The sequence below is a fragment of the Entelurus aequoreus genome, linkage group LG18, assembly GCF_033978785.1.
Source record: "Entelurus aequoreus isolate RoL-2023_Sb linkage group LG18, RoL_Eaeq_v1.1, whole genome shotgun sequence".
NCBI classification, from domain to species: domain Eukaryota; kingdom Metazoa; phylum Chordata; class Actinopteri; order Syngnathiformes; family Syngnathidae; genus Entelurus; species Entelurus aequoreus.
The window spans coordinates 18775598-18801610 of record NC_084748.1 but is presented as its reverse complement, the minus strand read 5'-3'; the positions used below and the strand labels follow the sequence as shown (position 1 = coordinate 18801610).

General features: G+C 40.2%; 2 protein-coding genes across 3 annotated transcripts in view; both read right to left on the bottom strand.

Moving 5' to 3' along the window:
- Positions 1 to 344: 344 nt before the first annotated feature.
- Positions 345 to 12077, bottom strand: LOC133633903 (cyclin-dependent kinase 12-like). 2 transcript variants are annotated; one of them, XM_062026701.1, is made up of 4 exons: positions 11882 to 12077; positions 8893 to 9556; positions 8718 to 8810; positions 345 to 2774 (listed from the first exon to the last, which is right to left on the bottom strand). In XM_062026701.1, exons 2-4 carry the CDS (start codon positions 9514 to 9516, stop codon positions 1569 to 1571), a joined length of 1923 nt encoding a protein of 640 aa, XP_061882685.1. In that variant the 5' UTR covers positions 9517 to 9556; positions 11882 to 12077; the 3' UTR covers positions 345 to 1568. The 2 variants fall into 2 exon arrangements, with proteins under 2 accessions (XP_061882685.1, XP_061882686.1); XM_062026702.1 differs by lacking the exon at positions 11882 to 12077 and adding an exon at positions 11322 to 11424.
- Positions 12078 to 19818: 7741 nt separating this feature from the next.
- scrn2 (secernin 2) overlaps positions 19819 to 26013 on the bottom strand; it is a 40990-nt gene continuing 34795 nt past the window's right edge. The window contains exons 8-9 of the mRNA XM_062026700.1: positions 23503 to 23659; positions 19819 to 20176 (exon numbers count right to left, since the gene is read on the bottom strand). Coding sequence (XP_061882684.1) covers positions 23507 to 23659 — 153 coding nt within the window. The 3' untranslated portion in view covers positions 19819 to 20176; positions 23503 to 23506. The remainder of the gene's footprint in view (positions 20177 to 23502; positions 23660 to 26013) is intronic.

Here is a 26013-nt window from a genome sequence, read left to right as displayed (position 1 = left end):
TCCATAGATAAACTCCTTCATGATGTATGTCTTTACTTACTCTTGTAAGTAAATATAAGTATAAACGGTCCAGATCAGGCCAAAAATCTATCCAATTATGGACATTTCCTGATAGTTTCATTAAAATACACCCATTGAGTTATGTTGCTGAATAAGTGACAAACAAACCCCAATGTTTTTACTTTCGCCTGTGCTCAACTTTTGTGTATATTTCCAACCATTGTAAGTGCAAAGTTGACTTCATTGCTAGCTCTTAATCGACTCAATTTCCCCTTTTATAGTCAATTTCTTAAACACATTTTTTTTGCTCAATGCATGCCAGGAAGAAAAAACAAGTCAACAAGACAATTTCAAACCATTTACTTAAAGAGAACTTAAGAAAATACTTATATTTACAACAGTTTTCTGTGCAATTACGTCAAAAAGAAAATGTGTCAACAAAACAAAAACAAATGTTTTAACAGTTTTCATTTAATTCCTAAGCATGAGACTCACAAAATTTACATTGACCAAAGAACATAATTCATGGAATAGTTTTGTCGCTCCTTTTTTAACACTCATCAGTTAGGTGACTGTTTACCCAATTAAGGTTAAAAATTTTATGTTGTAAATATAGAACTACTTTAACAGACTCTTACGTGTGGCTGGAAATGTTTTACTTTGTGTTTAAGTGACATTTGCTTTGGTTTTTGTGGTTATGGTCCTCAGAGGCTTTAAACAACTGGATACTAGTTGAACAAATCTGCTATTTTTAACTCATGGATTATATGTGTATTATGTTGTATAAGATTATTTCATTCTTACATCACCAAAATTTGATTTAGACTTAATTGTCTTGGCTGTTCTGTTTCACTGGAATATATTTATTGCGAAGCGGAGAATACTTTTTGTCATCTCGAGCAGTTAGTTCTCTACTTAGAAACAATACGAAACAGTTTCTGTCGTCCCGTGAATTGAATACTGTTGAGAGGTGCCATGATCCCTAAAAAGCCTGACATGATGTAAAGAAACACTGGTTTCAACTAGGGCTGCAACAACTAATCGATTATAAAAATAGTTGGCGATTAATTTAGTCATCGATTTGTTGGATCTATGCTATACGCATGCGCGGAGGCTACTTTTTTAATTTTTATAATAAACCTTTATTTATAAACTGCAACATTCACAAACAGCTGAAAAACAATAATCAAAATAAGTATGGGACCGGTATGCTGTATTTTTTTTCAATAAAATACTGGAAAGGATAGAAATATAGTTTGTCTCTTTTATCCGATTATTAATTGATTAATCGAAGTAATAATCGACAGATTCATCGATTATCAAATTAGTTGTTAGTTGCAGCCCTAGTTTCAACTAAACCAAACTCAAGCGGTTATTAGTTTTTTAGTCAATGTAAACATAGTGATTGTTGGTAATCCATCATTTCAGTGTTTTGAACATCCTTTGGTCATACCTTTCTTACAAAACTAACATTTGTTTCCTTAAAATTAAAGATTGTAAAAACAGATATCAGTCCCAAACAAATCTGTGGATACATCCAGATAAGGGGAAACCAACTTAAGCAGTCTTTATCGCAACTTTTTTGTTTCGATAACGTGCAGACAACGAGGCCTTGACAGCGTTTTGGACTTTAGTTGGGGGGTTACAGGCAGAAAAGGTACATGTGGGTGGTTTAGTTGCGGGAGCTGGTTGTTGTTCACAGGTGTAGGGAAAAACGGGCGTGTTTGACCGAGTACAGATGGCAGGGTATTGAAAGGTGGGGGACAAAGGAAAGGCGGGAAAGGAGGCGGACTGTGGAATGGTAGCTGGGGAGGTGGAAAAGGCAGAAAGGGTTGGGGAGGCATTAGAAGGCCAGGGCCAATATTGGGAAAGTTGGGAGGTAGCGGTGGAAATACCATTGGGGGAGGATAAGCTGGCGTGGGCAAAGTTGATGCTTTTGTTGACCCTGGGATTGGAATATTAAGAAAATTGCTAACTTTGATTTCACATTTGGGGTCATCTGGCAACTTGCTCCTCGGGACACTACAGATGCTGATAGGGATCTGGGCTTGATTCACTTTTGAATAGCTCTGAGTGTGATATGAGTCTCTGTGAAAAAAGTGGTTCTTCTTTGAAGGAATAAAACTACCTCTGCTTGAGGCTGATGAGGATGATGAAGAGCGGCTGTGGCGGCGTGGAGAGTAGGCTGGTCTTGTGACCTTTTGCCGGCTTCCCTTACTCTCGTAGCTCCAGTCACTGTCCTTCTTTCCGTATAAGCGCTCTTGGATACGGTGCGACATTTGCCCAAGCTCCTCAAATCCCAGATCTATCCCAATGGCCTGCAAAACACCCTGCATTTGCTTGTGCTCAGTTACAGACGTCAGTGATTCTCTCTCTAGCACAGGAGGTGACCTACGGCTGTAGTGGTCTTGTCCTCCATTACGCCCTGACGCATCATGCGACAGAGAGCTTCTCTCTGGGCTGCAGGACCTTAAACGCTGCTGTAATGATGGAGGCCTGTAGCATTTTTCACGGGTTTGGTCTTCCATCCAGTTCTTGATATTTAGCTTAGCTCCTTGCTCTCTGTCTTGAAAGCATTGATGCTCTACTACGGTCTGAAAAGATGCTGGAGACTGTGACTTAGCGGGGCCTCCTGCAGGGTCCTGAATCACAATCTTGTTGAGCATGTCCACATCCACACCTTTATTGAGCACATCCAGGAAGCGTTGGAAACCGTCAGTCAACTTCTCCTCCTTGGGTACATCATCACCAGGCTGAGTCGTGTGCTCAAAATACTGATGGAAAATGGACAGAAGCATGCAGTTCATGGTTCTTTCACCTGCACTTGATTGAACATACAGTTACAGATTGAACACTTGCACTATCTAACATGAAGGCTAATCATAGCAGAGCAACAACTACAAATATAAATAGGCGAAGCAATTTCTGTAGAAATTGTTTGTGAATGCTCCAATGTTGAAAATAAACAGAAATGCTGATGGAATGTAGACTGGATAGAATAGTTTGAATCTAGAAATGGTTTGAATGTTGAAATTGTCTAAATGTTGAAATAGTTTGATTGTAGTAATGTTGGGACTATAACTTTTATGGTTTGATTGTTGAAATGGTTTGATAGCAGTAATGTCGGGACTTTAACTAGAATGGTTCTGTTGTTGAAATGGTTTAAATGTTGATGAGCTGACGCTGAACTGAAATGCTAGTAGATTGTAGAAATGGTTTGAAGATTGAAATAGTTTAAAAGTTAAAATTAAGTTGTACTGAATTTTAGTATGAATCTTGAAATGATAAATGCTGATATAACTAACAGTTAGCATACTTCAGAGAGGGTACAAAGTAATAGAATCCATGATCATTGGCTCCAAATGTAAAAAAAAAATAGCAAAAATGCTAGTATACAAAGTTAGCATGCTAACAGGGGAACAGCTACCATACTTCTAAGATTGCAGCAAGTAACAAAATCCATGTTCATTTGGTTAAAAAGTACAAAGTTAGCTAAAATGCTAACATAAAACATTAGTATGCTAACATTAGCATGGTAACGAAAACAGCTAGCATACTTCCAAGTTGGCACACAGTAACAAAATCCATGATTATTAGGTAAAACATACCAACTTAGCTAAAATGCTAGCATAAAATGCTAACACGCTAACATTACCATGCCAACAGATTAAGGGCTAGCATACTTTTAAAATGGTGCCAAGTAACGGAATACATGAATATAAGGTTAAAAAGCACAAAACTAGCTGAACTGCCAACATAAAACATTAGCATGGTAACATGTTATTGGCTAGCATAATTCCAAAAATGGCCCAAAGTACCGGAATCAATGATTATTAGGGTTAAAAAGTATAAAATTAGCTACAATGCTAACATTAGCATGGTAACAGGGGAACAGCTAGCATACTTCTAAGATGGCATCAAGTACAAACCCCGTTTCCATATGAGTTGGGAAATTGTGTTAGATGTAAATATAAACGGAATACAATTATTTGCAAATCATTTTCAACCTATATTCAGTTGAATATGCTACAAAGACAACATATTTGATGTTCAAACTGATAAACTTTTTTTGTTGTTGCAAATAATCATTAACTTTAGAATTTGATGCTAGCAACACGTGACAAAGAAGTTGGGAAAGGTGGCAATAAATACTGATAAAGTTAAAGAATGCTCATCTAACACTTATTTGGAACATCCCACAGGTGAACAGGCAAATTGGGAACAGGTGGGTGCCATGATTGGGTACAAAAATAGATTCTATGAAATGCTCAGTCATTCACAAACAAGGATGGGGCGAGGGTCACCACTTTGTCAACTAATGCGTGAGCAAATTGTTGAACAGTTTAAGAAAAACCTTTCTCAACCAGCTATTACAAGGAATTTAGGGATTTCACCATCTACGGTCCGTAATATCATCACAGGGTTCAGAGAATCTGGAGAAATCACTGCACGTAAGCAGCTAATCCTGTGACCTTCGATCTCTCAGGCTGTACTGCATCAACAAGCGACATCAGTGTGTAAAGGATATCACCACATGGGCTCAGGAACACTTCAGAAACCCACTGTCAGTAACTACAGTTGGTGGCTACATCTGTAAGTGCAAGTTAAAACTCTCCTATGCAAGGCGAAAACCGTTTATCAACAACACCCAGAAACGCCGTCGGCTTCGCTGGGCCTGAGCTCATCTAAGATGGACTGATACAAAGTGGAAAACTGTTCTGTGGTCTGACGAGTCCACATTTCAAATTGTTTTTGGTAACTGTGGACGTCGTGTCCTCCGGACCAAAGAGGAAAAGAACCATCCGGATTGTTCTAGGTGCAAAGTTAAAAAGCCAGCATCTGTGATGGTATGGGGGTGTATTAGTGCCCAAGACATGGGTAACTTACACATCTGTGAAGGCGCCATTAATGCTGAAAGGTACATACAGGTTTTGGAGCAATATATGTTGCCATCCAAGCAACGTTACCATGGACGCCCCTGCTTATTTCAGCAAGACAATGCCAAGCCACGTGTTACATCAACGTGGCTTCATAGTAAAAGAGTGTGGGTACTAGACTAGCCTGCCTGTAGTCCAGACCTGTCTCCCATTGAAAATGTGTGGCCCATTATGAAGCCTAAAATACCACAACGGGACCCCCGGACTGTTGAACAACTTAAGATGTACGTCAAGCAAGAATGGGAAAGAATTCCACCTGAGAAGCTTAAAAAATGTGTCTCCTCAGTTCCCAAACATTTACTGAGTGTTGTTAAAAGGAAATGCCATGTAACATAGTGGTGAACATGCCCTTTCCCAACTACTTTGGCACGTGTTGCAGCCATGAAATTCTAAGTTAATTATTATTTGCAAAAAAAATAAAAAGTTTATGAGTTTGAACATCAAATATCTTTGTAGTGTATTCAATTGAATATGGGTTGAAACGGATTTGCAAATCTTTGTATTCCGTTTATATTTACATCTAACACAATTTCCCAACTCATATGGAAACGGGGTTTATAATTAAATCCACAATTAGGTTAAAATGTACAAAATTATATTAACGTATTTGTTAGCAAGCTAACATTAACATAGTAACAGGGGAATAACCATGCTAACATGTTAATACTTTTAAATTGGCGCCAAGTACTGGAATCCATGATCATTAGGTTAAAAAGTACAAAATTAGTTAAAATCCTAGTGTAAAATGTTATCTTGCTAACATTAGCATGGTAACAAAGGAAAAGACAGCCGGTAACTTAATCCATGATTATTAGATAAAAAAGTACATTAGTTAAAATGCTAGCAAAAAACATTAACAAGCTAATGTTATCACCCTAACAGGGGAATCGCTAGCATACTTCTAAGATGGTGCCAGGTAACTAAATCCATGATTATTAAATTACAAAGTACAATGCTAGCGTATGTTAGCATGCTAACAATAGCATGCTAACAAGTAAAAAATTGTGTAGAATCTCATTGCCTCTATTCCGACACATGACTTCTTCCCGGCAGTGGTGGTGAACGAAGCTAAGATGGCTGTTGTACAGCGAGCAGCGCGCCAACTATCTGAGTAAAAAGGAGGCTTAAATCTTCCTGCAAAAAACAGATGCGAGCAAAAACTCATCGTAAAAAGATTTGTCCAGTGTTATCAAGCAATATACGTCGGTCACGTTGTCAGACATATCAAACTATTGTGCTCCAGATGCCATTCTACACGACAAAACAGATGAACACTTAGAAAATCATGGAGGTCTACAACTTCTTTGTGTGCGGCTGGATCAGGAAATTGAAATCTAGACTTTCCTTTCGGGTAAATATGCATCGCTTTGCTTGGGTAAAGTTGCATTTCATGGTTTAACTTCACGTCTACTGATGTTTGTTGCTGTTGCACGTGCAGCATGTTTTCCCTTATCTTTATCAAAATCTAACTATAGATGTCAACATTGTGTAAGTGCTGAAAGCTTCATTTATGATTGCTGCCTTTGGTAAAAGCCTAACTCTTGTAGATTTTAATGACATTTGCTTTCTTTTATTTAGACAGCAAGTTGGTGCTTTTCAAAACACTCGTAGCAAACGTGTTTAAGAAATACAAATAATATCTTTATAATGCATAAATGGGAAATAACTGTTCAAAGTACCGTATTTTTCGGACTATAAGGCGCACTTAAAATCCTTTCATTTTCTCAAAAATCGACAGTGCGTTTTATAACTTGGTGCGCCTAATGCACGGCATGATTCTGGTTGTGCTTACTGACCTCTAAGCTTTTATATTTGGTACATGGTCAGGGTTTCCCGCAGCGCTTTGTTGTTAAGGCGGCCGCCTTAACAACAAAGAGCCACCGCCTAAACTAAAGTCTTAACAAGCTGCTCCGCTTAGTTCTGCCTCTGTCAGTACGTCTCTGCAGCACCCAGCATTGTCCCTCCCACAGAACCATCTCATTGGTTACACGCAGAGCGGTAGCAGCCAATCAGCAGTGCGTATTCAGAGCGATGTAACAGCCAATCAGCAGTGCGTATTCAGAGCGCATGTAACAGCCAATCAGCAGTGCGTATTCAGAGCGCATGGAGTTTAGTGCTCACGGAACAGGCAGAGAGGAGAGACTGTGGAGTGAGCAGAAAGGTGTTTAGCAGGTAAGCATAATGCAGCGGACTCTCCCCAAATTATAATAAATACTTCCAAGTCAACTACTAGTAACATTACTATGTGTCCGTTGACGTTCTTAGAAGCGTAAGTGTCAGCTCAGCTCACTCGCAATCTTTGAGGTGAAGGCTAATTAGCTTTTAGCGTAACGTTAGCTCACTTTGCGGTGTGTGTGTGTTACGGACAGCAAAGCCCTGTCTGTCTGAGAGAAAGACAAGCATTATTGACCTACAGTTAACAGCTAAGTTATTTCACTTTACCTTTTTCTGTGTTGATTGAGCTGTGCTGAAGCAGCAAAAAAGGACATTATGTTAAAAGAAGAGTTTCCTGAAGCTGTCTCTGATAGTTGATATAATAATGCAACTGCATCATAAAGCCTACATGAACTCCATGGTGTTCAGGGATGAATAGTCTCTCCTATTGCTATTATACTATTTTTTCAGCTATAGATACATTAATCATTAGTAATGTAGCAGCCTAGTTTTGAATGGCAGGGTCCCTGCTATCACATGTTGATAAAAATATAACATTTACATAATAAAAATCAACTACAGGCTTCCCAAAATGCTGTAATAAATTGAGCATGATGAGTTGCGCATATGTCAGCATGTTAAAGTTAAAGTACCAATGATTGTCACACACACACTAGGTGTGGTGAAATTGGTCCTCTGCATTTGACCCATCCCCTTGATCACCTCCTGGGAGGTGAGGGGAGCAGCGGGCAGCAGCGGTGCCGCGCCCGGGAATCATTTTTTTGGTGATTTAACCCCCAATTCCAACCCTTGATGCTGAGTGCCAAGCAGGGAGGTAATGGGTCCCATTTTTATAGTCTTTGATATGACTGGGCCGGGGTTTGAACTCACAACCTACCGATCTCAGGGCGGACACTCTAACCACTAGGCCACTGAGTAGGTTGGCCCCACTTTTAAGTCTTTTTTTCAAACGCCTATTGCAAACACTTTCTTACAGCAAGTCATTAATTTGACTTTATAAGTCATTATTTTGACTTATTAAGTCATTATTTTGACTTAGTACATTACTAAGTCATAATAATGACGTACTTAGTATCTCAGGTAACTAGGACTGTTTTGTTTTTACTTTACGGAAAAAATACTGAGATATATATCGTATCACCATTCAGCAAATGGAGCGGAAAACACAACAAAAAGTTGTAGGCTTCTTCACGCGACGAAGCCGGCCTACTTCACTGCAGTCTGTAGTCTATTGCCCCCCAGGCTGTGGTGGCAGCGACGAGGTGGAGACGTGATGGCGACAGGCCGAGTTACACCGATCCTTAAATGGTCCTCAGGGAAAAATAGTTTGACATTTGTGTTCTATTGTATTTTTTATCTTGAATGGAGTATAGGCTATGTCAGGGAACCACAATGTAATGTATTTTAAAGTACGCCTACAAATACACAAGTGTATTTCTGTTGATATTTTGTAACAGGTACAATTAAAATATATATAAACTAGTAAGTTCACAAGCTGTTTTATGATTGGCTCCCCACATACTAAAATCATTCTGTTAAAAGTTTGGACACCCTGCCCTGATGAGTTTGATACTGAAGTAAAGCTACCTTGTGAGTGAAACCCACCTTTTTCGTCAATCCATCCGACAACTTTCTTGCTTGATTGTGAAAACGATCTTTAGGGGAGCTGCTCTTCCTCTCTCTCGATCTGGCATTTCTCTATTCATGGAGATGTATTTTACAGTTAATATCACACAAAATCAAATCATTACATACAACAACTGGAGACTAAGTATGTTACCTTTGAAGAGTCATCATATGGACATAGTTTGATATCGGGTGAGTAAATGTGGTTCATTCCTTGACTGTGTCTATCTTTTCGTCGGCGTGTGGAATCATTCAGCTGTTGGTGCCAGGAGGGAAGTTCTTCTAGGCTGTGCCGATTTCTGATAACGTGTGAACCCTTTCTGTATTTCAGATCCTCTTCCTGGGGTAATTGGTGCTTGAAATTCCTAAAGTCATGCGAAAGGTCGCCTGGCGACTGCCTGTATTTTCTCTCATCAGACTCAAGTCGATATCTGGTGTCATCGAGGCTGTCATCTGGAAACCTCTGTCTTTTCTTTTCAGCAACACTCAAGTCAGGTGAAGACAAGCATCTCCAATTTGGGCTCCTCCTAGCCCTGTGTCTATCTCTCTCTCGGTCTAGGGACGCTTTAGTGTACAGCATTGGAGGAGAGTCACCGTAATTTGTACTTTGACCGCTCCTCTCTGCTCTGCTGGTTCCAGCACCACCATATGGGTGATAGGAATAACACTGTGTATCTCCACGGTCTTGCCTTCGGTCATTGTAGTCATCCCTCCGCCTTGACTCTCTGTCACCATGGTGCCGCCTTTGACCACCATAGTCAGGCCTCTCTGAGTGCATCGTCACACGTCAAATCCAGCTTGTGATGCAAAATTAAAAACTGTGGAGAAATAAGGGAAAAATCACCATTAAAAGTGCAACCTAGAAAAAAAAGAAATTTAAGTACTACATAACCAAAAAAAGCATTTTTGGGGGCCAGTCACACAGATTTGTCAACAATTCCCTATAAACACATTATAAAGTACCCGGTCTGCCAGAGAATAAAAAGAGGAAGCAGGAAGGAGGAATTAATGATCTCGCTATATTAAGCGAGTAATCAGACACCTTTAGCTAAAAACAGAGATGATGAAAAAGATTAGTTTTTAAGTTACTTTGGACTTGTAAACACATTTGTTTTGCTTTTCATGTTTTTACTAAATTTTTACGAATGCATCATGGTCAAATCATTACCAGTGCCTCTAGGAATTCCCAATGTCGTGATCACGCCAATTCAACCATTCACCGCGAACACATAGACCTCACAACTTTATCTAATGCCCGCAACTTGAAGTCATTTTCGCCATTTAAATTTGTTTCTAAGCCTTCTGGGTACTGTGGTGTATAAACATTTAGCAACACACCAGTGTTCTCACTTCTTGGTTGACATGTATTTATTAGGGGTGTAACGATTGATCGATAAATCGATTTTTATTACTAAGATTCCAATATATCGATCTGTGTTCTGCTAGTTGGCCTTCCAGAAGATATATCGACCTAACATAATTTAAAAAAGTAATTAATCGTTTTTCTAATAAAACATTGGCTTTTAGAACAGCAACAGACTTTATATGAGGTTGTTCTTAACGGATACAGGAAAAGACGCAGGCGAACGAGAACTGAACAAGCCAACTTTGCGGTCCAGTGTGCGAAAACACTTGGGCTTTTGCAAAGACAAGACGTTCTTAATAAGTCGCTCATTGTTTGCAGGATATGTAAAATACAAAGGCAACATGACAAATCTCTCTAACTACCTATGGCGCAATAGGATTTCACACACGCCGACCGTGATAATAAACCGTGATGTGTAATTTTCATATCGTTACATCCCTATCTAATTTAATAACAAAAAAGCTTGGGGCATATAAAATGATTACATTAAAGTGCCTTTATCAATTAGACAAAAGAGGTGTTCTTTTTTACATACAAATTCCATCCATACAAATTAATTTATTAAATGTATTCTTTATTATAGTTTTTTCATACTGTCTCTTTCAGTTAGAAAAAAATACAACAATTGTCTACTGTTCACATCTTTCTAAGAAGGTAAACATAAAAACAGGAGATTAAATATTTTCCACACTGTATCTACCATACCAATCAAGCTTGGACACCTCATTTACAGCAGTAAGTTCATCCAAACATTAGGGATGCAGCGATTAATTAATTTAAGCTTCGATTTATGTTCTGCTGCTCTGATTAATGGTGTGTGGGTGTCGTGATGAGTGTGGTGGTGGAGAGCTTTTTATGTGTATTTTATTTTTATCATTGCACACATAAAAGTGCAATTTCAATGTCCGATCATTTTCATTTATTAAGAAAATAGAATAAAGCAATCAAAAATTTAGTTTATTTCAACCATTTCCCCTAAAATACGCATTAAAGCTATATTATGTGTTTTATACGATTGCACAAACTAATGGTTAGAGTGTACGCCCTGAGATCGGTAGGTCGTGAGTTCAAACCCCGGCTGAGTCATACCAAAGACTAAAAAAATGGGACCCGTTACCTCCCTGCTTGGCACTCAGCATTAAGGTTTGGAATTGGGGGTTAAATCACCAAAATGATTCCCGAGCGTGGCCACTGCTGCTGCTCACAGCTCCCCTCACCTTCCAGGGGGGTGAAACAAGGGGATGTGTCAAATCCATCCATCCATTTTCTACCGCTTGTCCCTTTTGGGGTCGCTGGAGCCTATCTCGGCTACAATCGGGCGGAAGGCGGGGTACACACTATTTAAGATGCAAAACCGAATCCCATGTAAATTAACATGTGCTAAACTATCTGAACAAATCATCAAATAATGTTTATAGGTAACAAGGCAAATTAGTGTAATGTCTAATAACATACATATCATTATTTACACAAACATGCTTGGGGTCAATTAAAACGAGCTGCGGACCCCCGGGCCGCACTTTGAATATCCTGCTCTGATGTTTGGTAACATAGTAACATAACATAACATGGCGAAATCCGCATTTAGTTCAAAGAAAGGTTTTCGGCACCAAACTCTCAACTTAGTTAAGAGTGTTGTTACCCATTTGAGACAATAAATGGTGCAATAGTTGACACGCACGATGCAAATGAAGACGTTACTGGAAGCCGTTAGCGTTAGCGTTAGCCTTGCCGAGCAACACTCAAACCTGACTCGACTAAAAGACGGTATCGTTACCTTTGCGTCCGACGACTGCGCTCTCATAAAAACGACACGGATATTTTTAGGTCACAATGTTACAGAACAAATACGTTATTTGTTTTCAAATAGCAAGGTTATTATGTAGCTTAGAACCCTAATCCAACACGATAGTTTCTGCTCCTGCTTCCACCAGTGGAAAGTATGAAGAGATTCTTTTTTCCATCGCCCCCTCCCGTTTGGAGGGTGAATAGCATCCACCCGCCTGGATTTTTTGGATTATAATAATTATTTTACAAGACTCGAAGATTGCTATTAATTTAAAAAAATACATAATTTTGTGAAAACAATGTAATATTACGTTAAAAAGTAGTAATATGTATTTATTTAAGTTGTAATAGTCCTACAGTACTGCAATGAGGTGGCGACTTGTCCAGGGTGTACCCCGCCTTCCGCCCGATTGTAGCTGAGATAGGCTCCAGCGCCCCCCGCGACCCCGAAGGGAATAAGCGGTAGAACATGGATGGATGGATGGATGGATAGTCGTCAGTGTTGGGTTAGTTACTGAAAACCAGTAACTCGTTATAGTTACTAGTTACTTCATTTCAAAAGTAACTCAATTACTAACTCAGTTACTTACACCAAAAAGTAATGCGTTACTTTGAAAAGTAATTATTTAGTTACTTCTTTTTTCTTCTTTTTTTTAAAGCTCCCATTAATGCCCTTTAGCCTTAATTTCATACAGTTATTGCACTGGAGAATAATACAATGTGTTGATCAACTTGACATGCATTTGCATCACTGAACTCTGCTAAGCCATGTGGTCTACATACAACACACAAACACAAAGATATGTTACAAAGGCCAATTTGTTTCTGGCCAGAACAAATTGACAAAACTATTTTAAATAGCTGCAACATAACATAGATAAGTAACAAACAGCATAATAACAACATAGCTGTAAAGCAAGAAAGGCAGACACTACATACACAAAGCCTAACCAGGTATTTTTTCCTCAAAGAATTCTGACACAAATCATGTCTGAAGCTCAGAACACTCTACACATTTCCCCAGTTTTAGTTTAGAGATAAGGAAAGATTGGCCTGGCCCCCTAGGATCCCTCTTTATGTTTGTGAACTTTATAGTTTATACATTTAGAGTGATGTGATAATCAAACACTCTAGAAGTCTAGGATGAAAGAGTATATAAAAGAATTGACAGCAACATTCCCTCTAAGGTGTGCGCCTGTGCAACTGTGCGCTGCTCAAGCGTCCTCTGCGCACGGCAAATCTATGCCACGCACAAAATCAAATAAAAAAATAAGCGCATAACAATTTTCGACACGACACGGACACGACAGAGAAAACAGTTTTCGTCATCATTGTTCAAATATTGTAACGTCTGTCGAGACGCTTCGAGGACATGAATTCCATCCATCACTTTACTGAGCAAAACTCTTTATTGTCGGCCATAAACACATCACCAAAACATTAGTTAAAAAAAATGATATCTAGCAAAAGTGGTCATTTTCTGCAGTACAAACCAGACCAAAAGCAACTTTGTTATATCAACAGCAGCCGCTCGCTCTTTCTCACTTGCGCCAACACATGCACATATGGCACTTAGCCAGTGATGCGTTAACAGCCACACAAAAAGTCGGACAACTCAAACACCACACATAAAGTGTCATTCCAGGTCGTTACTCTATGATTTACCAATCAAATGTGTGCTTATTCTAGTGTCATTTATTAGGAATCTTAATTTATAAATATTAATCATGAAATGCTATTAGTATATTAAATAAATACTCATAAAAATGTATTTTTTACAAACAGGAAGTTGCAGGAATGCACACATGATCAATCAATCATCAATCAATGTTTATTTATATAGCCCTAAATCACAAGTGTCTCAAAGGGCTGTACAAGCCACAACGACATCCTCGGTACAGAGCCCACATACGGGCAAGGAAAAACTCACCCCAGTGGGACGTCGGTGAATGACTATGAGAAACCTTGGAGAGGACCGCATATGTGGGTAACCCCCCCCCCTCTAGGGGAGACCGAAAGCAACGGATGTCGAGTGGGTCTGACATAACATTGTGAAAGTCCAGTCCACAGTGGATCCAACACATCAGCGGGAGTCCAGTCCACAGCGGGGCCAACAGGAAACCATCCCGAGCGGAGACGGGTCAGCAGCGCAGAGATGTCCCCAACCGATGCACAGGCTAGTGGTCCACCCGGGGTCCCGGCTCTGGACAGCCAGCACTTCATCCATGGCCACCGGACCTATGCAACTCCCCCTCGCAAGGGACAGGGGAGAAGAGGAGAGAAGAAAAGAAACGGCAGATCAACTGGTCTAAAAAAGGGGGGGTCTATTTAAAGGCTAGATTATACAAATGAGTTTTAAGATGGGACTTAAATGCTTCTACTGAGGTAGCATCTCTAACTGTTACCGGGAGGGCATTCCAGAGTACTGGAGCCCGAATAGAAAACGCTCTATAGCCCGCAGACTTTTTTTTGGCTCTGGGAATCACTAATAAGCCGGAGTTCTTTGAACGCAGATTTCTTGTCGGGACATATGGTACAATACAATCGGCGAGATAGGCTGGAGCTAAACCGTGTAATATTTTATACGTAAGTAGTAAAACCTTAAAGTCGCATCTTAAGTGCACAGGAAGCCAGTGCAAGTGAGCCAGTATAGGCGTAATATGATCAAACTTTCTTGTTTTTGTCAAAAGCCTTGCAGCCGCATTTTGTACCAACTGTAATCTTTTAATGCTAGACATAGGGAGGCCCGAAAATAATACGTTACAGTAATCGAGACGAGACGTAACGAACGCATGAATATGATCCCCTGCTTACATCTCATTGTGCAACATGGACCTAAACACTTATATTAGAAATGGAAATGACTGCTGTCATTTGATTATAATAATAAGAGAATGTTGTCTGTCTATCTGTGTTGGCCCTGCAATGAGGTGGGGACTTGTCCAGGGTGTACCCCGCCTTCCGCCCGAATGCAGCTGAGATAGGCTCCAGCGACCCCGAAAGGGACAAGCGGTAAAAAATGGATGGATGGATGGAGATTGAAGTTGTTATTTAGTCAGGTTTGGGACAGCTGTGCTGCTGGTGTAGCCACAGTGTGCACGTCTGATGTTGCTCACATGGGCTCCACTCAATGCTCAGGGAGTTTTTGCGTTTGCTCACACACATGAACAATTAGAGGGAACATTGCTTGACAGAGTGTGTACCTTCAGTGCTGAATGATGAGCAGAGGCAGAGTTAATCATTAAGTGGTGGAGGGAAAGTGGCATTGGAGTCTCTGTCTCTCTTTACTAGCTACGTCGAAGCATGTTGCTTATGTAGCTTGTTTCAGCAGATTTGAATTGCTGTTTTGGGCAGTAGATGGGATCTTTGATCCAAAGCACAATTTACATTTAACTAAAATGTTATTTTCTTTGTGCTCGACAAAAGAAAAGTAGTGAAAATTCGAAAATATCTCCATGTTAACAAACTCGACTGCAGCTCCGCCATGATCAGACACGCCCCCACCCCCTCACACTCAGACACACACACAGAGCGCAGGTCTCTCTTCTCCGGTTTGTGACACAAGAAGAATCAGAACTACGACACTAACACACTTTATACTAAATTAAAAGTAACGTAAAATAACGCAGTAACGCATCATGTAGTAACGGTAACTGAGTTACTGAATATAGAAAATAATGCGTTAGATTACTAGTTACCGCCGAAACTAACGGCGTTACAGTAACGCGTTACTTTGTAACGCGTTAGTCCCGACACTGATAGTCCTACAGTAGCAAAATAACGGATTTGAAAAATAACAAACACATTAACTTATAATAAATACTATTAAATAAGTCTTAAAAATTAAGCTTTAATACAATGAGAATAAGTATAGTTTCACACGAATACATTCAACATTTTACAGATTCTTTAAAAACATTTTTTTTTTTTACAAAATTGCCAGTCAAAATATCTGTGTATGTAATGTAATAATATGAACATGTACTCTTTAAAACATTTAATTAAGAATCATCCATCCATCCATTTTCTACCGCTTGTCTCTTACATTTTAATAACATTGCAATTTTTTTTTCTCCAAGAATAAACCTGTAATATTATGAGAAAAAAGTTTTACAGTAAAAAAAAACAAAACAATGTTTTTTACCAAAAAATATAATAATAATAATAATAATAATACATTTTATTTGGTATAGCGCTTTTCAGGGTACTCAAAGACACTTTACAGGATACAAATGATAATATAAAACAGTTCAAAGTAATAATACATCCATCCATTCATTTTCTACCGCTTATTCCCTTTGGGGTCGCGGGGGGCACTGGAGCCTATCTCAGCTACAATCGGGCGGAAGGCGGGGTACACCCTGGACAGGTCGCCACCTCATTGCAGGGCTAACACAGATAGACAGACAACATTCACACTCACATTCACACACTAGGGCCAATTTAGTGTTGCCAATCAACCTATCCCCAGGTGCATGTTTTTGAAGGTGGGAGGAAGTCGGAGTACCCGGAGGGAACCCACGCAGTCACAGGGAGGACATGCAAACTCCACACAGAAAGATCCCGAGCGCAGGTAATACTGGAAATATAAAAACAGTACATAGTAATAATACATAACACTGGACATTACGAGACGTTTAAACTAGTGCGTTTGTCAGTGAATATTTCCGTGTAATGGAGAGCACAAACAAAGTGCAACTGCAAAAAATACACCATGGGACCAAAGAAAGTTGCGAGTGCCAGAAGGTGAGAAACACTATTGAATTCAAGAAAGAACTCGTAGCAAATAATGAAGGTGGCGTCCATGTGGCGTCAATAAAATAGAAAATTATGGATAAGTTGATTAATATAGCAATATGGTTGTACAAAGGTCCTGGGTTCGATCCCCGGGCTGGTGGTCTTTCTGTGTGGAGTTTGCAGGTTCTCCCCGTGACTGCGTGGGTTCCCTCCGGGTACTCCGGCTTCCTCCCACCTCCACACTAAATTGTCCCTCGTGTGTGAATGTGAGTGTCAATGTTGTCTGTCTATCTGTGTTGGCCCTGCGATGAGGTGGCGACTTGTCCAGGGTGTACCCCGCCTTCCGCCCGAATGCAGCTGAGATAGGCTCCAGCACCCCCCGCAACCATGTTCTTTTGGTCTTGTGGGTAGCATATGAAGCGTTTTTAATCAAGAAGAACGTGTCTTAATTAGGTTCATCAATGGCGTCGTTCCCTGGCAGAGCGTAATGGCCGACGGTGGTTGCAAATGAGGACAAAGTTATCAAACTAGCTTATAGTCAGATTCATTATGTCTTTTTCTGTTCACTGGCAGTTGGCAAGCAACTTTTGATGCTCATTACTGCCGCCTTCTGAAATGGAATGTGTATTAATTCATTTAAACCTGTGTTCCTTAAGAAGTGGAATAAAAATAACACGTCAATCATTAATAATACAAATGGAACTATCAAGTAAGTATCAACATGATTTGATAAGGCCGTGTTCAGGGTGGAGACTGTATTTAAATATATTTACTGCATTAAATGGGCAGCAGTTGGCGCTTGTACCTCACAGTAGGTCCTGTGTTAATTTGCCGGACTAGGGATCTGTGTGGCGTTTGCATGTTCTCCCTGTGACTGCGTGAGTTCCCTCAGAGTACTCCGGCTTCCTCCCACCTCCAAAGACATGAACCTGAGGATAGGCTCATTGGCAACACTAAATTGGTCCTTGTGTGTGAATGTTTGTCTGTCTGTCTGCGTTGGCCCTGTGACGAGGTGGCGACTTGTCCAGGGTGTACACTGCCTTCTATAGGCTATAGGCTCCAGTCCCCCTGCAACCCCAAGAGGGACAAACGGTAGAAAATGGATGAATACATGCATTAAATATTCTAAATCCCAAATATGTGAAGTACCTCCCCAATGTTATCTTATCATTCAGACTTATACTTATGAAGGCTCTCATTCATCCAGGTCGTTCAATAGTTCGCAACTGGACAGCTTGGTTTGTCTTGGAAGACGTCTTGTTGCTCATCCGAGTTGGCTTCATTAGTTTGTGCTCGTAGACTTAGATTGGTCAGATCTGGTCCAAACGGTTGGTGCCAAAACCCAAAATATTTATACTCCTAAAAACCAGGAGGGTGTGCCTGGGCAAGGATGGCTTCGCCCTATCGTAGGGAGAAAAACAACTGTTTTGATGCAAACAAACAATCCTACTGTCAAAGCCAATAACAGTCGTTGAAGTGTAATTTCCCCCTTGTTAGGACTGAGGTATTGTGTGGCAGAACTATCGATGTGGATCGACTTCTACCAGTTCAAAACAGTCGGAATCCCCTGCAGAAGTATACAATTTAGTTGTAAACAAATGGTACAAATGGCATTCTGGTCACCTTTTGTGACTGGAATGTTTCTAACTCCTGTTATTTGTTGCAGGCTAAATTGCAGAGTCTTTTAGGAATGGTTGAAAGGACAGTGTTGTATGTGGGAGACAGGTGGTGCCGCAGACCACCTCCTCTGTTCAGGGATTGTTTTTCAACCTTGACATAGATGGCTTCCCTCACTTCTCTTTCGTACCTTCCGTCCTCCCTGTCCAGAATCTGTACATTTTTGTTCTCAAATGAGTGCTGTTTCTCCCTGAGGTGCAGGTAGACAGCTTAGACTTAGACTTAGACTTCCTTTTTATTGTCATTCAAATTTGAACTTTACAGCACAGATAAGAACGGAATTTCGTTACATAAGCTCTAAATTTACATAAGCTGAGTCTTGGCCTGAAGAGTCTGCCCGTCTATGCTGTGCCATAGTGCCTTAGTGGTTGTTTTGTTTCCCCAATATATAAATCAGTGCATTCATCATTAAACTGGATAGCCTACATCAGATTGTTTTTGTGGGTGTGGGGTGTCGGATCTTTAGGATGCACCAGTCTCTGTCTCAGGGTGTTGCCTGGTTTGAAGTGTACTAGGATGTTGTGATGGTTAAAAATTCTTCTGAGTTTCTCAGATAGACCTAATACATATTGAATGACAATATTTTTGCGTCTGTCACCTGTTTCCTCCTCATCCACTCTGTTCTTGTTATTCCTGGAACTGGATGCACTTTTCACAAACGACCAGCTGGGGTAACCTCAGGTTTTAAGGGCTCCCCTCAAATCTTTCTCTTTGGCCTGTGGGCTGGTGGAAACATTATCAGCTCTGTGTTGTAGGGTTCTGATAACACCCAGTTTGTGTTCCAGTGGGTGGTGTGAGGCCAAGACTCAGCTGTCTACCTGCAACCTCAGGGAGAAACAGCACTTCTTTGAGAACAAAAATGTACAGATTCTGGACAGCGAGGACAGATGGTACGAAAGAGTGAGGGAAGCCATCTATGTCAAGGTTGAAAAACCATCCATAAACAGAGGAGGTGGTCTACGAGACCACCTGTCTCCCACATACAACACTGTCCTTTCAAACCTTCCTAAAAGACTCTGCAAATTAAGCCTTCAACAAATAACAAGAGTTAGAAACATTCTGGTCACAAAAGGTGACCAGAATGCCATTTGTTTACAACTGAATAGAAGCTTATGCGGGGGATTCCGACTATTTTGGATTGGAAGTAGTCGATCCACAGCGATAATTCTGCCCCACGATACCTCAATGCTAACGAGGGGAAATTACACTTCAACCACTGTGGTTGGCTTTGACAGTAGGATTGTTTGTTTGCATCAAAACAGTTGTTTTTCTCACTACGATAGGGCGAAACCATCCTTTCCCAGGCACACCCTCCTGGTTTTTTGGAGTATCAATATTTTGGTTTTTGGCACCAACTGTTTGGACTAGATCTGACCAATCTATGTCTACGAGCACGAACTGATAAAGCCTACTCGGATGAGCGGCGAAACGCCTTTCAAGACCAATCAAGCAGTCCAGTCGCGAACGATTGAACGCCCTGAGATGACCTTCAGACTTAAGAATACAAACAGGTCACAGTCTAAATGTTTTTATTGCATATCGTTCTATAGGCAGCCGTGAAATGACAACTCATTCTTTTCCAACAAACCACACTTTTTTCATATTTAATACTTCCAGTATTTGTGCAAGATCACGCTACTACGTTAGTGCTTGTGCAGTCTACCCCTATTAACACTCAAGAGGTTCAGTCCTTGTTCCCAAGTCAGACTGATGACACATCAGACGCATGTTAGTCACTTCGTCGACGTGAACAATGGCGCATGTCAAGGATGTGCGCTTTGCAGAGGCAAATTGGAGGATGAAGATTCGACCAATCCCATGACCTCTCCTGACACTTTGCATTTACAAGGAATGAACAGGAATGAGGGCGCTGCAAGAACAAGACACTTTATTAAGATACAGAATGTGATAGCTGAATAAAAAGACATCATTTGCAAACAAAATCTCAGACCAATTCAGTGAAAGTATGTAATTGACGCGACAGTGGTTGGGAATCACTGGTTCCGATATGCTCGAAGTTACAGGATCCTGAAGAATATTTTTTTATCTTAAATAATATGAATACAATGGATGTCCCGATCTGATATTGATATTGGATATAAGTCTAATTAGGCAAAAAACAAGTATCAAATGATATAGCCTTGCATTTAAAATCTACAATACAAGCAGTCCTGCAGTGTTTACTTGTTCAAAGCTGTATAGCCAGTTTCCATCTAAATGTCCTCGAAAAAGCACGCAAGGGTGGTTTTTCCTTGCACTTGAGTCAAGTCATTTACAAAAGGTAAATATTGTAGCCTTTGGGCTACTACGAGCTAGCAGCTACACAACAGCTAAGCACACTATCGCACACAAGCTAGACATACGTAGTAAGTGTCCTTAACTGAACAATACTGCAGAAGACAACAGCACAATTGTCAATATAAACAGGTATCAAATAATTATGGTTGCATATTACTTACACATTCAAAGTCTCGAAGGCAGAAGCATATTAAAAAGTATCCAGTAAAAACATCATTCAACTTACTTTGTTATTCACTTAACTTCTTTACATGAGGTATCGCCAAAAAATAATTATCCCTCCACTTCAACTTAAACACAGCAAAAGTTATTCTAGGCAGTTAATAATATATAGGATAGTGTTTTCCATTCCTCTCATTGTTCTCTGTTTAACTATTTCACTTTATCAAATATTTTCTAACATTCCATTTAACAAAACAATACAAGTAGGTATGATTCATGCTAATATCATATTGGATAATATCAGCATCGGCCAATACTTAAGGCTCAAATATCAGTATTGTATCGGAAGTGGACGAGTTGTATCGCGACACCCCTAATGAATACAGCGGTACCTAGGTTGTTGTTAGTAATCCACTCCAAAAAGTTCAGACAAAAACAGAATCTTGCAAAAACAGAATACATTTTTTACCATAAAATATAATCCGATAAATCTGTTCCAAATACCCGAAAATCTTGACAGGAAACATATTATGGAGAATAATTATAGTTTTACTTGCAGAAAACAATGGGAAATACATATAAACTACAAAACCCAAAACCAGTGAAGTTGGCACGTTGTGTACTTCGTAAATAAAAACAGAATACAATGATTTGCAAATCCTTTTCAACTTACTGTATATTAAATTGAATAGACTGCAAATAATATATATTTAATGTTCGAACTGACAAACATAATTTTTTTTTGCAAATAATCATTAACTTAGAATTTAATGTCAGCAACACTTTGCAAAAAAAGTTGGCACAGGGGCAGTTTTACCACTGTGTTACATGGCCTTTCCTTTTAACAACACTCAGTAAACGTTTGGGAACTTAGGAGACCAATTTTTGAAGCTTTTCAGGTGGAATTACTTCCCATTCTTGCTTGATGTACAGTTTAAGTTGTTCAACAGTCCGGGGTCTCCGTTGTCGTATTTTACGCTTCATAATGCGCCACACATTTTCAATGGGAGACAGGTCTGGACTACAGGCAGGCCAGTCTAGTACCCACACTCTTTTACTACGAAGCCACACTGTTGTAACACGTGGTTCGGCATTGTCTTGCTGAAATAAGCATGGGCGTCCATGATAACCTTGCTTGGATGGCAACATATGTTTCTCCAAAACCTGTATGTACCTTTCAGCATTAATGGTGCCTTCACAGATGTCTTGGGCACTAATACACCCCCATACCATCACAGATGCTGACTTTTGAACTTTGCGCCTGTCGTCAGACCACAGAACACTTTTCCACTTTGCATCAGTCCATCTTAGATGAGCTTGGGCCCGGCGAAGCTGACGGCATTTCTGGGTGTTGTACATAAATGGCTTTCGCTTTGTATAGTAGAGTTTTAACTTGCACTTACAGATGTAGCAACGAACTGTAGTTACTGACAGTGGTTTTCTGAAGTGTTCCTAAGCCCATGTGGTGATATCCTTTACACACTGATGTTGCTTTTTGCTGCTGCCTGAGAGATCGAAGGTCACTGGCTTAGCCGCTTACGTGCAGTGATTTCTCCAGATTCTCTGAACCTTTTGATGATATTACGGACGGTAGATGGTGAAATCCCTAAATTCCTTGCAATAGCTTGTTGAGAAATGTTGTTCTTAAACTGTTGGACAATTTGCTCACCCATTTGTTGGTAAATCTCGCCCCATCCTTGTTTGTGAATGACTGAGCATTTCATGGAAGCTGCTTTTATACCCAATTATGGCACCCACCTGTTCCCAATTATCCTGTTAACCTGTGGGATGTTCCAAAAAAGTGTTTGATGTCTTTTTTGCCACTTTTGAAAACATGTTGCAGGCATCAAATTCAAAATGAGCTAATATTTGCAAAAAATAAGAACGTTTCTCAGTTTGAACTTTAAGTATCTTGTCTTTGCAGTCTATTCAATTGAATATAGGTTGAAAAGGATTTGCAAATCATTGTATTCTGTTTTTATTTACAATTTACACAACGTGCCAACTTCACTGATTTTGGGTTTTGTATAATCCGATACATTTGTTCCAAATACCCAAAAATCTTGACAGAAAACATTTTATGGAGAATAATTATAGTTTTACTTGCAGAAAACAATGTGAAATACATATAAACTATGAATTAAATGTATAAATGAACATTTAATATCACTTTTACTTTTATTGAAGATTCTTGTTGGTTAAGAGAGCGATGCGTGGAGAGGAGAACCACATGGAATCTTTGTATTTTGCAACAAGTTCTTTCTTGAACTCAATATTGTTTTTTTTACTAACTTTATCAAAATGTTGACACTTGCAACTTTCTTTGGCCACATGGTGGATTCTTTGGCAGTTGTACTCAATAAAAAGAAGTACAAAGATCTAATCTTTGTACTTCTTTGTTTGGAGTGGACACTCCATTCTTTGTAATGATAGGAACGGAACAGACTAGTTTGTTATGCGCAATATTAGCTGTGCAATAGCGGAGATGGTATTAAAGACTGTGGCAAAATTTTGCCTACAGTTTTTGTTAAAAAAGCAAATCAGATAAAAAGTAGGGCATGCACAAAACGAGGTACCATTGTATTTTGTCACTGAAAATGGCAAAATTCCAACAGTTTGTAACAACAGACTTGCGTGTGTCATTCCCAGAAAGAAGGGACTATCTAACCTAAATTTAAAAAAAGAATCATTAAAATTTGTCCAAGGTATGAAAACTTTTGTTAGACGTTCTCCCACCTCCTCATTGGTACAACTTGATTTCTGCGTCCACACAATCAAAAAACAAGCTTCCCAAGTCTTCAGCTGGTATGTCACCATTCAACATGTCTGATATCTCGATTAGACACTGCGACTCCAGGTCCCTCAGAAGCTCATATACAGCTAAGCCCTTGTCCTGGAAACAAATGAAATTGTAAAAACAAAATTTTTTAGTTGTGCAATAATAACATGGCAAAGTCGATTCAAGAAATAAATGTATAGTTGACCATAGCATAGCATAAAAGCACTCAGACATCGCTGACTTTCTCCCGTCTACCTGCCAGTAGTAAAAAATTCTGAATCCAGACAGTGATCCGGATCTAAGTGTTCCCATCCTAAGTGTTATCATGCTGGCCTTTTAACCAATTTTGTCAGTGAAGAAACAGAAATTACAGAAAATGGTGGGAAAATGCTCCAAAATTGAGGGAATTTGGGTTAAATTCTTGTGTTTGTAAATTATTTTTAGTATTTAGGACAAGATATTTGTTGAATATGGCAAATTCTTCCTGTTATTTGGAATTTCTTTGAAATGTAATGAAGTGAATTTCACGTTTTAAAATTCCAATTAAATCCCATGAATTTGAATTGATATTGCAAAGAGGAAGTATAATTCCAATTCCAATTACAGTTGAAGGAATTAAAAAGGCAATTCAATCAAATTCCAATTGATCATTTATTGTATGCTAAATGCATGCTGTACACTTTATTCCGTACATGACGATTTTACAAACTTCATAGAAACAGTATTTATAACCTCATGTACAAATTGTATTTATTATGTCTAAAATGTATGCATGTTCAAAATAAACTAATACCATAACCATATTTATTTCAGCAAATATGTTTCATACATATATATTGTAGGGACTGCCAAACACCAAGACGCTGAGAAGGCTTCTGTTCTCAAGAAAAAGGGGTTTATTTAACAAACGCGGCAGATGGGGAATAAATGTAGTCAACTTAAATCATCCTCCCGGTTGGGGTACTGTTCATCATTCCTTTCATCGCACTAGTTTTTGTCCAACACTGGCTGCCTGACAACAAACATCAATGAGTCTATGCAATATATACATCAAGCATTTTGTTACAATGAAAGTGGAGTGTGCGTCTTACCGCCCGACAGCGTCCCATGCAGAGGTAGAGTGAGCTCAGGTTCAAGCTGCTGCATTTATGGCCCAGGCTGATCAGAACCCTGGTGTCCTCCATTGGTGATTAGACACAGCTGTCATCATCTCGAACTAATCGAGGGGGACTGCAGGTAGGTACCGCCCCTCAACCACTCTGCCTAGGGCCACGTGTCTGCTGGGCTGAAACCTGGGCAAACCTCTTACTTCCGATAGGATGCTAGTCAGCCCAGCCCCATAGCAACACTCCACATTTCCCCCCTAAGCTCCCTGCTTGGCTCAGTGGCTTCAATTTCCTCTTCATACATCCTGGACAGGGCATCTGCATTTTGGATCGCCTTGCCTGGTCGATGTTCCACTGTGAACTTGTAATTTTGCAGCTCAATAAACCATCTGGTGACCCTGGCATTCTTGTCCTTGTTCGTGGCCATCCATTTTAGGGGGGCGTGGTCGGTCACCAACAGAAACTTCCGGCCCCAGAGATAGTACCAGAGGTGATGAATGGCCCATTTGATTGCGAGGCACTCCTTTTCCACGGTTGAGTAGTTCGGCTCATGTTTCTGTAGTTTCCGACTGATATACATCACTGGATGCTCAGCCCCGTCAATCACTTGGGCCAGGACCGCCCCGATTCCAGTCCCTGAGGCATCTGTCTGAAGGAGAAATGGTCTGGTGAAGTCAGGGGACACAAGTACTGGCTCTTCACACAGGGCCTGTCGGATAGCCTAGAAGGCTTCCTCTGCCTCCTTCGTCCACCTCACGTGCTGGGGCAAAATGTAAGAGTGCCATCTGGTTTTGGGACGATAAGGATGGGGCTCGACCAGGGGCTATGGGACTCTTCAATGACCCCGAGCTCCAACATTTTCCTCACTTCCTCCTGTACCGCCTTTCGACGGGCCTCAGGTATGCGTTATGGTCTCTGCCTGATTACCACACCTAGCTTGGTGTCGATGTCGTGGGCGATCACATGGGTACAGCCAAGCAGCTCTGAAAAAATGTCTCTGCTTCGGCCTATAAGCTCCTTTAAGTCCTGTGCCTGTGTGGGAGACAGTTCAGTCCCTCTGCCTACTGGTGGTTCTGTCTGTGGAGAGAGGGTTGTTAACAGGGCAGGAACAGGGTTTGTTTCCCAAGCATGCCATCTCTTCAGCAGATTTATATGATGTATCTGATCGCCTTTTCGCCGGCCTGGCCGTCTCACCTTGTAATTGACAGGCCCCATCTTCTCCACAACCTCATACGGCCCCTGCCACTTGGCCAGGAATTTACACTTATGTGTAGGAATCAACACCAGGACCTTCTCACCTGGTTGGAGCTCTCGAATCTGTGTTCCTCGATTGTAGGTGCAAGCCTGCTTGGCCTGAGCCTT

Coding starts and splice junctions, on each gene's coding strand:
- LOC133633903 (XM_062026701.1), bottom strand. CDS start 9,516: ATGCACTCAGAGAGGCCTGACTATGGTGGTCAAAGGCGGCACCATGGT. Junction 8,811..8,892: donor CATATGATGACTCTTCAAAG/GTAACATACTTA, acceptor CTCCATGAATAG/AGAAATGCCAGATCGAGAGA. Junction 2,775..8,717: donor CGGATGGATTGACGAAAAAG/GTGGGTTTCACT, acceptor ATTTTCCATCAG/TATTTTGAGCACACGACTCA.